The sequence below is a fragment of the Pelophylax lessonae genome (genome assembly GCF_965119305.1).
Source record: "Pelophylax lessonae genome assembly, chromosome: 10".
In the NCBI taxonomy this organism is placed as follows: Eukaryota; Metazoa; Chordata; class Amphibia; order Anura; family Ranidae; genus Pelophylax; species Pelophylax lessonae.
In genome coordinates, this window is record NC_138777.1 from 227,061,184 (window position 1) to 227,074,235 (window position 13,052).

The window sequence follows — 13,052 nt, forward strand, 5'->3', positions numbered from 1 at the left end:
ATACAGGGGTATACAATGTACAACATAGAGGGGTATACAATGTACAACATAGAGGGGTATACAATGTACAACATACAGGGGTATACAATGTACAACATACAGGGGTATACAATGTACAACATACAGGGGTATACAATGTACAACATACAGGGGTATACAATGTACAACATACAGGGGTATACAATGTACGGTTAACAGCAAACAAACACACATCATAGGTTAAACTGGATGGACGGATGTCTTTTTTCAACCTCACTAACTATGTAACTATGTACCATGGTGCACATTATCTATTGCTTCACAACATTTCAGGCAAGCTGGTCACCAAGCCTTTCCGATGTTTGGCGTGTATAAATGAAGGAGACTTGTTTCCGCTCTGACCTAGTAAGATCACAATGATAGTTTTTTTTAATTGGATAAGGTGCAGGTTATTATACAAATGATTCCATTGCCGTGTATTATGACACATCGGGAATTTATTCATGCAGATGTGAACATTTACTCAAAGGTCCGCTTTAAGCTTGACATCACAAGCCAGAATCTAAGCCAGAAAATTAAATATATTACATTTAGAAGCTACGTTGAGTTACCTTAATTGCATGAAACTGACTGATAAATAGGCATAAACACTAACAATGAGATCATTTCCTATTCACCTTTAATCCGCGGTGACATTTGAGAGCTCCCGAATGGTTCGGCGTCATTTTGACTTTCAGAAGACATGCCGTTTTCCAGAGAGCGCATCGAGCCGAAGTTTGAAGACAGGGAGGAATAATTATGCCTTCATGGCTCAGTAAGCTGGCACAGGCACCCATGACTGATGCCCAGAAAGTTGTGCTGAGAGAATGTCTACAGCCTGGTGGAAGTGTTGCATTCAGGAACAAAAAAAAAAAAAAAGCAGCGGCCGCACTGAATGCTAATTATTTGCGCGTCTGCCTGCGATAAATGAGCTGTGATAGCAATAAACGTTCTAATTCTCTATTAGCACAAGCAGCTGATCATGTAAACAGTCAAATGTTTATTAGGCTTTCCAGCCCACTTGCTGGAGCTTTGCATTTTAGCTTTACACTTTTTTTTTTTCTTTTTATGTTTTTCGGCTTAGTGAGTTCTCGTTTTTAAATGACTTTTTTTTTTTTCTATATAATGGTTTAAATTATTACTTTACTGCTGTTTTTTTATTTTAATAATTGAATTAATTTTATTTTATTTTCTGCAGTAAAGGTCACTGTGCTGAATTTCCAAAGCCCAACGACCGGCCTTTTCCCGACCAACACTGTCGGCGACTGCAAGAATGCTAAAGTCCACGACAGCCTGTACTGCGCTGCCAGCGCCTGGGCCTTGGCACTGGCATACAGGTAAGCAATGCCAACTTGGCTTAAATTAGGTTCACATCTAGATTACCTGTCCAGGATTGGACCTCCTTTAAAATCATACTAGAGGCAAAGAAAAACACAGAAAGGGCGCACCGACCTAGCGCATTATCCTCATTAACAGGCTTTATTCATGCAACATATAAAAATGGCTACTCACAAACATAGGTGAAAATAGATCATATCGAGCTCAGTTGCTCAAATGTCAGGAGTAGTCCATAAATTAGTCCATATCCGATAAGATGACGGCTGACACGTTTCGAGGCTTAGCCTCTTCCTCAGAGCCACTGTTTCATGACTTACAAGTCATGAAACAGTGGCTCTGAGGAAGAGGCTAAGCCTTGAAACGCGTCAACAGTCCTCTTATCGGATATGGACTAATTTATGGACTACTCCTGACATTTGAGCAACTGAGCTCGATATGATCTATTTTCACCTATGTTTGTGAGTAGCCATTTTTATATGTTGCATGAATAAAGCCTGTTAATGAGGATAATGCGCTAGGTCGGTGCGCCCTTTCTGTGTTTTTCTTTGCTTCTGGTATCGTTGGACTACCCCAGTCCGTTTTTGGGCAGCAAGACCTTAGCCATCTGAGACGCCAGTTGTGAGTCCCGTGGGGAGTGTGGTCGGGGGGCTTGGGAGCATGAGACTCTTAATCTCAGGGTCGTGGGTTCGTGCCCCACGTTGGGCGCCATTAAAAAAAAAAAAAATCATGTGATGCTGATCAACAGCACTGAGATTCAGACCTGTTTTAGTTAAGGCATGCTGAAGAGAAGCAGCTTGTCGATTGGTAAAACTGAACTAGTGGTAAAACCGCTAAATACACAGATCAAATATGTATATGGCAGTGGTTTCTAAGCTGTGTCCCCGTGCCTGCCTTTATCTGGCCCTTGGAGCACTACTCCACCAGCTGACACCAATGATGGGGCTCCCTGTAGTGTCACGCAGAGGAGAGGAGCCCGGAGCACTGGCAGGGGACCTCAGAAAAAGCAGGTCTACTCTGTGCAAAACCATTGCGGGTAAGTATGACACTCTAATGAGCAGTCTCTGCTCTAATTCATCCCAAAGGTGTTCTATCAGGTTGAGGTCAGGACTCTGTGAAGGCCAGTCACGTTCCTCCAGCCTGAAGTTGCTCATCCATGTCTTTGTGGATGTTGCTTTGTGCACTAGTCCAATCGTTTGGTGGAGGGGGGATTATGGTGTGGCATATTTTTTCAGGGGTTGGGCTTGGCCCCGTAAGCCCCGTACACACGTACCGATCGTCGGCCGAACGATCGGCCGTCTTTTGTCCAGGGCTGTCGTGTCTGTTGAAAACTGCAAAAGACTGCACACAAATTTTGTCGGCCAACAACAGCCGACTGCAGAAGTGATGTCATGTGATGGTTAACTTTCCGTGTGTTTTTTCTTTTCTGAGCATGCCCAGTCTTGCAAATCTGCTGATTGTCGGCTGAATTCTGTACTGACTGGCGAACAATCGGCCGTTCTGGTGTTGGCCAACAAAAATTTTAAAGCATGCACATCAGATTCTATTCGGCCGAAAGTGCGCTGTCGGAAGCATCATACTAACAAGCCTACAATCGGCCGATCGGTCGTCGGCCGAATATTTACGTTCAACAATCAGTACGTGTGTACGGGGCATTAGTTCTAGTGAAGGGATCTCTTAAGGTGTCAGCATACCAAGACATTTTGGAAAATTTTTGCTCCCAACTTTGTGAGAACAGTTTGGGAATGGCCCCTTCCTGTTCCAACATGACTGCGCACCAGTGCACAAAGCAAGGTCCATAAAGACATGGATGAGTGAGTTTAGGATGAAGGAACTTGAGTGGCCTGTGAAGAGTCTTGCCTTCAACCCGATAGAATACGTTTGGGATGAATTAGAGCGAGACTACGAGCCAGGCTTTCTCGTCCAACATCAGTGCCTGAACTCACAAATGCACTTCTGGAAGAATGGTCAAACATTCCCATAGACACACTCCTAAACCTTGTGGAGTGCAGAAGAGTTGAAGCTGTTATAGCTGCAAAGGGTGGGCCAACTCAATATTGAACCCTACATACTAAGACTGGGATGCCATTAAAGTTTATGTGTGTGCAAAGGCAGGCGTCCCAATACTTTTGATAATATAGTGTATTTATATTTGAGCTGGTGGCTCTCTTGGGTTCTGTTTTATCTTGGTGTCCTTTTCCTTCCTCTCTCTTTCTTGTCTCATAACTAGCGTGATTGCGCAGAGGACAGCGACCCGCACACCAGGATGCAGCTATTGATCGAGCCTGTTTAATGATTCGCTAAAACGTCGGTGTTGGTTAGGGGAGATCGTCTTTCTTGCAGACACCAGATAAAAATGAAGCACAGTTTTGTATCTCACCCTGTGGCTCTGCATGTCGATGTTTTTATTGTGAAATTGCAGAGACACATTTTAGGTCTATAAAACTGACCACACCTGATAAGCTTTGTCTTACAATCCGTCTTTTCCGTGCTTCAATGGCAAGGCAGGCCACACACAGCCGTAAAGTATATGTCTGTGGGGGGGGGGGGGGGGGGGAAAGAAACATTTAGTACATTTGCACACTGCAGGTGCTGAAAATACAAACCCAGAGTTCTCCTAACGCCCTGGTATCCAACATGTGGCCCTTTGGTATATGGTGTGCGGCCCTCAGATCTCAGCAGTCTATAGTGGGATTAGAGCAGGGCCCGACAAACCCCAGGTTGCCATGGCGACAAGAAATTTCTTCCTGGCGCCTGGGCTGCTGCCTTGAATGCTCCACACACCTCCGTATCCCTGGATCCGCTTGCCCATCTGCAGGCCTGGGACCGGCATAGCGGGTGCCGCCGGGTAGAGAGGAGAGCGGACACACGTCCTTTTCTCCCTCACTGGAGCGCTATGCACACAGTTAAACTTTTGATTGCCCCTGATGTTAACCCCTTCCCAGCCAGTGTCATTAGTACAGTGACAGTGCATATTTATTTAGCACTGATCACTGTTTTAGTGTCACTGGTTCCCACAAAAGTGTCAGTGTCCGATTTGTCCACCGCAATATCACATTCCCGCTATGAGGGCCGGTTCACATGTGTGCAATCACAGAGATGCCATGTAATTCAGAGCGCACTGCTCCTAAATTACATGCGATCTCTGCGGTGTGAATTTCAGCCATACAGTTTGTATGGCTAAATTTGCACCGCAATCGCACTAAGGCTACGTTCACATCTTGGTGTTGCTATTTACAGGCGTTTTTTTCGGGCGTTTTTATGGGCGTTTTACAGGCGTTTTACAGGCGTTTTTCTGCAGGCGTTTTTAGGTTGACTAGTAACCAATGGAAAAAATTAAAAAAGCCTGTAATCTGCCCAAAAAGAAGCTCATGTACTTTTTTGAGCGTTGGGCGTTTTGCTTAAAACGTCAAAACACTCAGATGTGAACAGGGGCCATTGAAATGAATAGGATTTGTCTTGTTGGGCATTTTTTGAGCTGATCCTAGAGCAGAAAATCTCCCCAAAAACGCCTACATGTGAACGGAGCCTAAACACGCACATGACCCTTTTTTTTTATTCGCAGCAGAATCAGATTGCATAGTGGTTCACACTTGTGCGATCGGATTCTGTGCGAACTTGCAGATCGCACTGCGATATGCGATCGCAACTGGGGGTTTTGTTAACTTTTAATTGACACCCCCTGCGTATCGCATATGTCAGTGTGCCTGCGGTGCGGATGCAATGTGGGATCGCATCGCACAAATGTGAACAGGGACTCAGTCTCTAATCACCGTCATTACTAGTAAAAATAAATAAAAATGTAATAAATCTATCCCATAGTTTGTAGACGCGATAAACTTTTGCACAAACCAATTCATTTACGCTTTTTGGGCTTTTTTTTTTTTATATCAAAAATATGTAGCAGAATACAAATTTGTCTAAATTTATAAAGAAAATCGATTTTTTAAAAAAATTTTTAATATGTTTTATAGCAGAAAGTTAAAAAAAAAAAAAAAAAATATATATATATATATATATATATATATATATATATATATATGTATTCTATCTTCAAACTTGTCGCACTTTTTTTTTTTTTTCGTTTGTTTTTTGAGAATGTCATATAGCAGAAGGTGAAATATATATATATATATATATATATATATATATATATATATATATATATTTTTTTTTTTTTTTTCAAACATGTCGCTCTTTTTTTGTTTATAGCGCAAAAACTAAAAATCGCACAGGTGATCAAATACCACGAAATGAAAGCTCTATTTGTGGGCAAAAAAAAAACATGCATTTTATTTGGGTACAGCGTCACACAACCACACATTTGTCAATTAAATAAACTCTGTGCCCTTTTTCAAAAAAATAAAAAAATGTTGTGGTTGTGTATATGCATATATGTATTTGTGTGTATGTGTGCATATATATATATATATATATATATATATATATATGTGTGTGTGTATATATGTATATGTGTGTGTGTGTGTGTGTGTATATATATATATATATATCTGTATGTTTGTATATGTGAATATATATATATATATATATATATATATGTGTGTGTGTGTGTGTGTGTGTATATACCCCCCGCGCCAAATGGTGTGTGTTAATATTGATGTAACATTGCAATTATCAAATATTGCACATATTGCATTCATTTTGATACTTAAACTATCTATTATTGATTACACTTAGCACTTTTATTTGATTGCACAAGTCACATGAGAATTTGAGAACTTTATTTAGCAAGCACTGTAGATAGCCCAAATCCCAAGGCCATTTCCTACACACACACACACACACATATATATATATATATATATATATATATATATATATATATATATATATATATATATATATATAATATATATTTTGCTATGTTTGTTTTTCACTAAGTGGAGTTACCCTTTATAATGTTACTAAACCCACAACCGTAAAATCAGTCTGTATATGCAGTAAAGCATGCTTTTTATTTTATACTCGCTACCGGCGGCGCGCGCTCGCCCCCTAGCTGCAGGCGCGCGACCGACGGTTCGCGCAGGAGGGGCTGCCTGCTGCTGTAAATCAGCGGCGGGCGGTCCGGAATTAATTAAGGGGGGTAAAACCTTCCGGAGCTGAAGTGGTTTAAAAAAAATGTCCTGTGTTTCTGCAAAAAGCATGAAAAAAAAAATCACATGTGAATGGAGCCTAAAAGCCAGTGCAGCGGCCTAACCCCCCACCCCCCTGGCTTAAACATTTTTCTTCAGTCTTTTCCTTGCTGTCTACATTTCAACAAATGCGATTACCGCGTGGAAATCTATCATTTCAGGCATGTCTTTCAGGATAATACCTCCGGGCTCGGATCATTCCTTCACCTAACCTATGATTCTGTTAATTGAGGAATATGGATTGTGCAGCTATAATGATCCCGAATCTCCGCTCTTGTCTGAATTATAATTTAACTCCCAACAAATTATTTTACTTGTGTGGTGAGCTTTAGAGTGTTCGCAGTAATCCATGGAAAGTGACATTCACGTGTCTTTACAGCTGCCCAGCAATTAAGGTGCTTAACTCAAATTTGCGCTTATTACCATATTACCGCCATTTTTTCCTTTGTGCTCGGCGTCTCTTGATGGTTTGAAATGACAGTAATGGAGGGGAATTGAAATTATGGTGCAAAGAGGATTTAAAGTGTAACTAAAGGTAAAACTTTTTTCCTTGTTTTAGAGGTGGAGACGGATTAGAACTTGTGATCGACCTATATAGTTTTTTTACTGCCGATGCCGATATTTTGGTCATAGGATATCAGTATTGGCCGATATTTTCGGACATTTAAAAATGTTTTTTTATTTATATTTTTATTTTTCACAGGTACTCTTGTGGAGGGATCTGGGGGTCTAAAAGGCCCCAAACCCCTCCTCTGCACTTAAAAGCATTCAAAACGCCAAGTTTACATGGAGACCCAATCAGAGCCGAATGCGGCTTTGATCGGGTCTTCTCTTCGGCGCCCGTGCAGGTCGGATGCCCAGGTCTCCTGGTGGGAAGGGAGACCCAGGCGAGCTGCGGAAGGCGGTGGGAGGGGGGCGTCCCCTTCCGCTCCTTGTAATGACAGCCGAGCGGCTTCTCAGCCACATCGGTTGTCATTACAAAACAGCTGACCGTTGGCTATGGACGCCGGTACCGGGGTGATGCCTCTAGCTGCAGGCATCACTCCGGTACAAGCACTTTCCCGAAACATCGGTAACCTCAGGGGCTGATTCCGATATATCGGGGAAAGTGCATATCGGCATTGCTGATGATCAGTCGATCCCTAATTAGAACGTCTGTCAGGTTTTTATTGCGGTCTGTGCCCCCGTTAGGGATATTCACCCTCTCTATTTGTTCTGCTTACCATTATCACCGAAGGTGAAAGAGAACGAAAGTCTTAAATTTTGGGTTGTCCCCAGATCGGGAATGGAAATCTTCAACAGGAGAAGTTAGATCTACAGGTGTAATATATCCAAAAATACAGGATGCACTTGGCTGAAAACCAAAAACCGAAAATACGTTTTTAAAAAATATATACAGTATCTCACAAAAATGAGTACACCCCTCACATTTTTGTAAATATTTTATTCTATCTTTTCATGTGACAACACTGAAGAAATGACACTTTGCTACAATGTAAAGTAGTGAGTGTACAGCTTGTATAACAGTGTAAATTTGCTGTCCCCTCAAAATAACTCAACACACAGCCATTAATGTCTAAACCGCTGGCAACAAAAGTGAGTACACCCCTAAGTTAAAATGTCCAAATTGAGCCCAAAGTGTCAATATTTTGTGTGGCCACCATTATTTTCCAGCACTGCCTTAACCCTCTTGGGCATGGAGTTCACTAGAGCTTCACAGGTTGCCACTGGAGTCCTCTTCCACTCCTCCATGACGACATCACGGAGCTGGTGGAGATTAGAGACCTTGCCCTCCTTCACCTTCCATTTGCGGATGCCCCACAGATGCTCAATAGGGTTCAGGCCTGGAGACATGCTTGGCCAGTCCATCACCTTTACCCTCAGCTTCTTTAGCAAGGCAGAGGTCGTCTTGGAGGTGTGTTTGGGATCGTTTGCATGTTGGAATACTGCCCTGCGGCCCAGTCTCTGACCAGAGGGGATAATGCTCTGCTTCAGTATGTCACAGTACATGTTGGCATTCATTGTTCTCTAAATGAACTGTAGATCCCCAGTTCCGGCAGCACTAATGCAGCCCCAGACCATGACACTCCCACCACCATGCATGGGTGCCATTCCTCCCACTGACACCACACCAACAATGGGGCGCCACTCATACCACTGACGCCAATAATGGGGCGCCATTCCTCCCACTGACACCAAGGATGGGGCGCCGTTCCTCCCCCTGGCGCCGGCGATGGGGCGCCGTTCCTCCCCCTGGCGCCGGCGATGGGGCGCCGTTCCTCCCCCTGGCGCCGGCGATGGGGCGCCGTTCCTCCCCCTGGTGCCGACGATGGGGCGCCGTTCCTCCCCCTGACGCCGACGATGGGGCGCCGCTCCTCCCCCTGGCGCCGACGATGGGGCGCCGTTCCTCCCCCTGGCGCCGACGATGGGGCGCCGTTCCTCCCCCTGGCGCCGACGATGGGGCGCCGCTCCTCCCCCTGGCGCCGACGATGGGGCAAATTTGTCAAGCCCTACTTTATTGCATATAATTTATTAAGGTAATAAAAAAAAAACCTTGAGGCATTAATACCCCTTTAATGTCTATTTTAGACACACCAACACTATTTACATTATGATGACCTACTTCACATGTATTGAATAATATAGAAAGTGACTCCAGCTCCTTCATCTGGCAGATTATATGTTGACTCTCCAGCAGAAAATGTGCAGCAATTCCACCAAATTACAGCCACCAAAACCGATCTCACTTGTGTTGCATTTTTATATTTTTTTTACATTTCAACACAAACGTCTGTTATTTGGAGCAGCCCAGGAACACGTTATCAGAATCATCATTTTTGCACATTTTATCTCGTGCGTTTTTCTGCCCGTTGTTCTGCTGCCGGCTCTATTTTTGGCTCCTTTTCGGGAAAAAAAATATATAAAGCATTTATCATTGTGCTGACCCTGTTACATTATTCCAGCACCTTCCCTGGCTAGGCCTGTAATGAGATCAGTGCTTTGCGCTCGTGGCGGAATAAGTACATTTAACACAAAGTGACGTGTGCATAATACGGGGTGACGGTGGCGATATCTGAGACGGATCTGTGGGTTGTTTAAGATTCGGAGCAGGATCCTCGTCTCTCTCCGCGCTAAGCTGCTCCTAACAAGGTATCTCGTCTGTACATCAATATGACTGTGAAGTGGGCCCAGCTCGTTAGATTCTTCTAAATGCGAATCGCGATGGCGTGACAGCGAGTTCTCTCCTTCCCTGCACTCCTGCCTTGCCTGCAGGCGTAACCAGCAACCTTTCCAACGGGTTAAATAAATCATCTACGTATCTGCTTTGCTTTTAAAGGGCGAGGGCAATAAAAATATTATAAAGCTTACCCGTAGCAGCAAGGATTTATTTGATTCTTCCTCCCCGTTGTACTAAAAATGGTGGGGGTAGCTGGTTGGTAGGTAGTTGGGGGTAGCTGTTAGGTAAAAATAGCTGTTAGAAAATGAGAATTCCCTAATTTTCACCTGAATCCAAGGTCACATGGCAAGCCAGGTCCCATGCTTTCTCTCTTCATGTGATACTTGCTGCTTGGTGACCTGGACATGTCCCATTGGGTCCATTGGTGGGGTACTCACAAGGTCCTGAAGTCTTAAGGGGCAATGTGATGTCACAATAAACATTGGTGACGAGACCAATTTAAGGAGCATTCTGCCCACTGACCTCCAATGTAAGGAACATTGTTCCCACTGATCATCAATATAAGGGGCATTCTTCCCACTGACAACCAATGTAAGGGGCATTCTTCCCACTGACAACCAATGTAAGGGGCATTCTTCCCACTGACAACCAATGTAAGGAGCATTCTTCCCACTGATGACTAATGTAAGGAGCATTCTTCCCACTGACCACCAAAGTAAGGAGCATTCTTTCCACTGACCACCAATGTGAAGGCGCATTCTTCCAAATGACCACCAATGTGAAGGCGCATTCTTCCCACTGACCACCAATATAAGGAGCATTCTTCCCACTGACCACCAATGTGAAGGCGCATTCTTCCCACTGACCTCCAATGTAAGGAGCATTCTTCCCACTGACCTCCAATGTAAGGGGCATTCTTCCCACTGATCACCAATGTAAGGGACATTCTTCCCACTGACCACCAATGTAAGGAACATTCTTCCCACTGACCACCAATGTAAGGAACATTCTTCCCACTGACCACCAATGTAAGGGGCATTCTTCCCACTGATCACCAATGTAAGGAGCATTCTTCCCACTGATCACCAATGTAAGGAGCATTCTTCCCACTGATCACCAATGTAAGAAGCATTCTTCCCACTAACCACCAATGTAAGGGGCATTCTTCCCACTGATCACCAATGTAAGAAGCATTCTTCCCACTAACCACCAATGTAAGGGGCATTTTTCCCACTGACCACCAATGTAAGGGGCATTTTTCCCACTGACCACCAATGTAAGGAGCATTCTTCCCCCTGATCACCAATGTAAGAAGCATTCTTCCCACTGACCACCAATTTAAGGGGCATTTTCCCACTGACCACCAATGTAAGGGGCATTCTTCCCACTAACCACCAATGTAAAAAATTATTTCAGGGGTTCCTCTAGGGCAGGGGGGTGTCGAACTCCATTTCAAAGCGGGCCACATGAGCAATATGGTTGCTCTCAGAGGGCTGGTTGTATCTGCAAGACTAGATGTCCAGAACACCCCACCCTGCCTTACATCAGATGTCATTATCCCCCCCACCATCAGAAGTCAGGATTCCTCCCACCCTCCCCTACATCACTGTGTACCCCCCTTACATCGTGTGCTGCTGAAGAAGTTTGGAGCAGAACTGAGAAGCAGAAAGTGCCGGGTCTGAAGGAGAACCAGAGAGGGCAGGAGTTTGCTAAATGCTGAGACCGGGGGGACGTGGTGATGAGAATATGTTGCAGCTGCACAGAGAAGAGCAAGCTCTGTAGGAGAAGTTCTGTCGTCCTCTCTGCTGCCAATTGCTGAGATGTTAGGGGACAGGAACAAACCTCTCTGCGGCTGCCTAGAGAAGAGCAGGATCTGGTGGAGGAGTTTTGTCGTCCTCTCTGCTGAGATGTTAGGGGACAGAAACAAACCTCTCTGCGGCTGCCTAGAAAGAGCAGGATCTCGTGGAGGAGTTCTGTCCCCTCTCTTCTGCCAACTGCTGAAACGTTAGGGGACAGAGACAAACCTCTCTGCGGCTGCCTAGAGATGAGCAGGATCTGGTGAAGGAGTTCTGTCATCCTCTCTGTTGAGATGTTAGGGGACAGGAACAAACCTCTCTAATGCTGCCTAGAGAAGAGCAGGATCTCGTGGAGGAGTTCTGTCCTCCTCTCTCCTGCCAACTGCTGAGACGTTAGGGGACAGAAACAAACCTCTCTGCGGCTGCCTAGAGAAGAGCAGGATCTGGTGGAGGAGTTTTGTCGTCCTCTCTGCTGAGATGTTAGGGGACAGAAACAAACCTCTCTGCGGCTGCCTAGAAAGAGCAGGATCTCGTGGAGGAGTTCTGTCCCCTCTCTTCTGCCAACTGCTGAAACGTTAGGGGACAGAGACCAACCTCTCTGCGGCTGCCTAGAGATGAGCAGGATCTGGTGGAGGAGTTCTGTCATCCTCTCTGTTGAGACGTTAGGCGACAGAGACAAACCTCTCTGCGGCTGCCTAGAGAAGAGCAGGATCTCGTGGAGGAGTTCTGACCTCCTCTCTCCTGTCAACTGCTGAGACGTTAGGGGACAGAGACAAACCTCTCTGCGGCTGCCTAGAGAAGAGCAGGATCTGGTGGAGGAGTTCTGTTGTCCTCTCTGCTGCTGGCTGCTAAGACAAGGTGGAGATGGAGAAGAGGGAGTGCCGCAGCTGGTGGAGAGGTGCGAGGGCCACATGAAATGGCCTGGAGGGCCGGATTTGGCCTGCGGGCCTTGTGTTTGACATGAGGGTGAAAAGGTTGAGAGATGTTGGTCTAACACTTCCTTTCTGTATGTATTACACAGTATATAAAATAAACAATTGCCTTTACATCAGCTGCCATGCGTTTGTTTATGTGCAGCTTTACCTTCATGTAATTGATTATTATTATGACTAATGACATAAGTGTATTCATCTCGCAGCCTTCATACCCCGTGCGTGACTTCCTTGATATCTTGCTGGCGGATAGAGATTTGAATGAATAAATAATTGCTTACTTGCATTTATAAATACATCCTTTTAGCCTGATGTGCATTTCCTAATGGTGTCAGTAATATGCCTTGCTGTCACTTCTTGACGTTTGGCGATATAGTTGTCTGTGGCAAACCTCCAATATACTTTGATTATTTTATCAGTGCTCTGATTACCATACAGAGGGGGATTAAATCTAATGTTGGGAAAGTAGCCCACCCCCTGGCAGATATAAAAACATTACTTAATCCAGTTATGTGGAGTGCAGAGGTGGGGAGGCAGCATCTTCAGCTAATCAGGGCTGCTGTGATTTTCACATTGCTTTTAGTCTCCTGCTGAACATACTTACAGGAGGGTAAGTGCCGCTTCACATATATGCGATGCA

The 13,052-nt window shown here is 44.7% G+C and overlaps 1 protein-coding gene across 4 annotated transcripts in view; it reads left to right on the forward strand.

The window, feature by feature from the left end:
- Window positions 1–13,052, forward strand: part of PHKB (phosphorylase kinase regulatory subunit beta) — a 415,971-nt gene that overhangs the window by 81,101 nt on the left and 321,818 nt on the right. For all 4 annotated transcript variants that reach the window (XM_082269952.1, XM_082269953.1, XM_082269954.1 and 1 more), the window contains one exon: window positions 1,217–1,355. In XM_082269952.1, coding sequence (XP_082126078.1) covers window positions 1,217–1,355 — 139 coding nt within the window. The remainder of the gene's footprint in view (window positions 1–1,216; window positions 1,356–13,052) is intronic.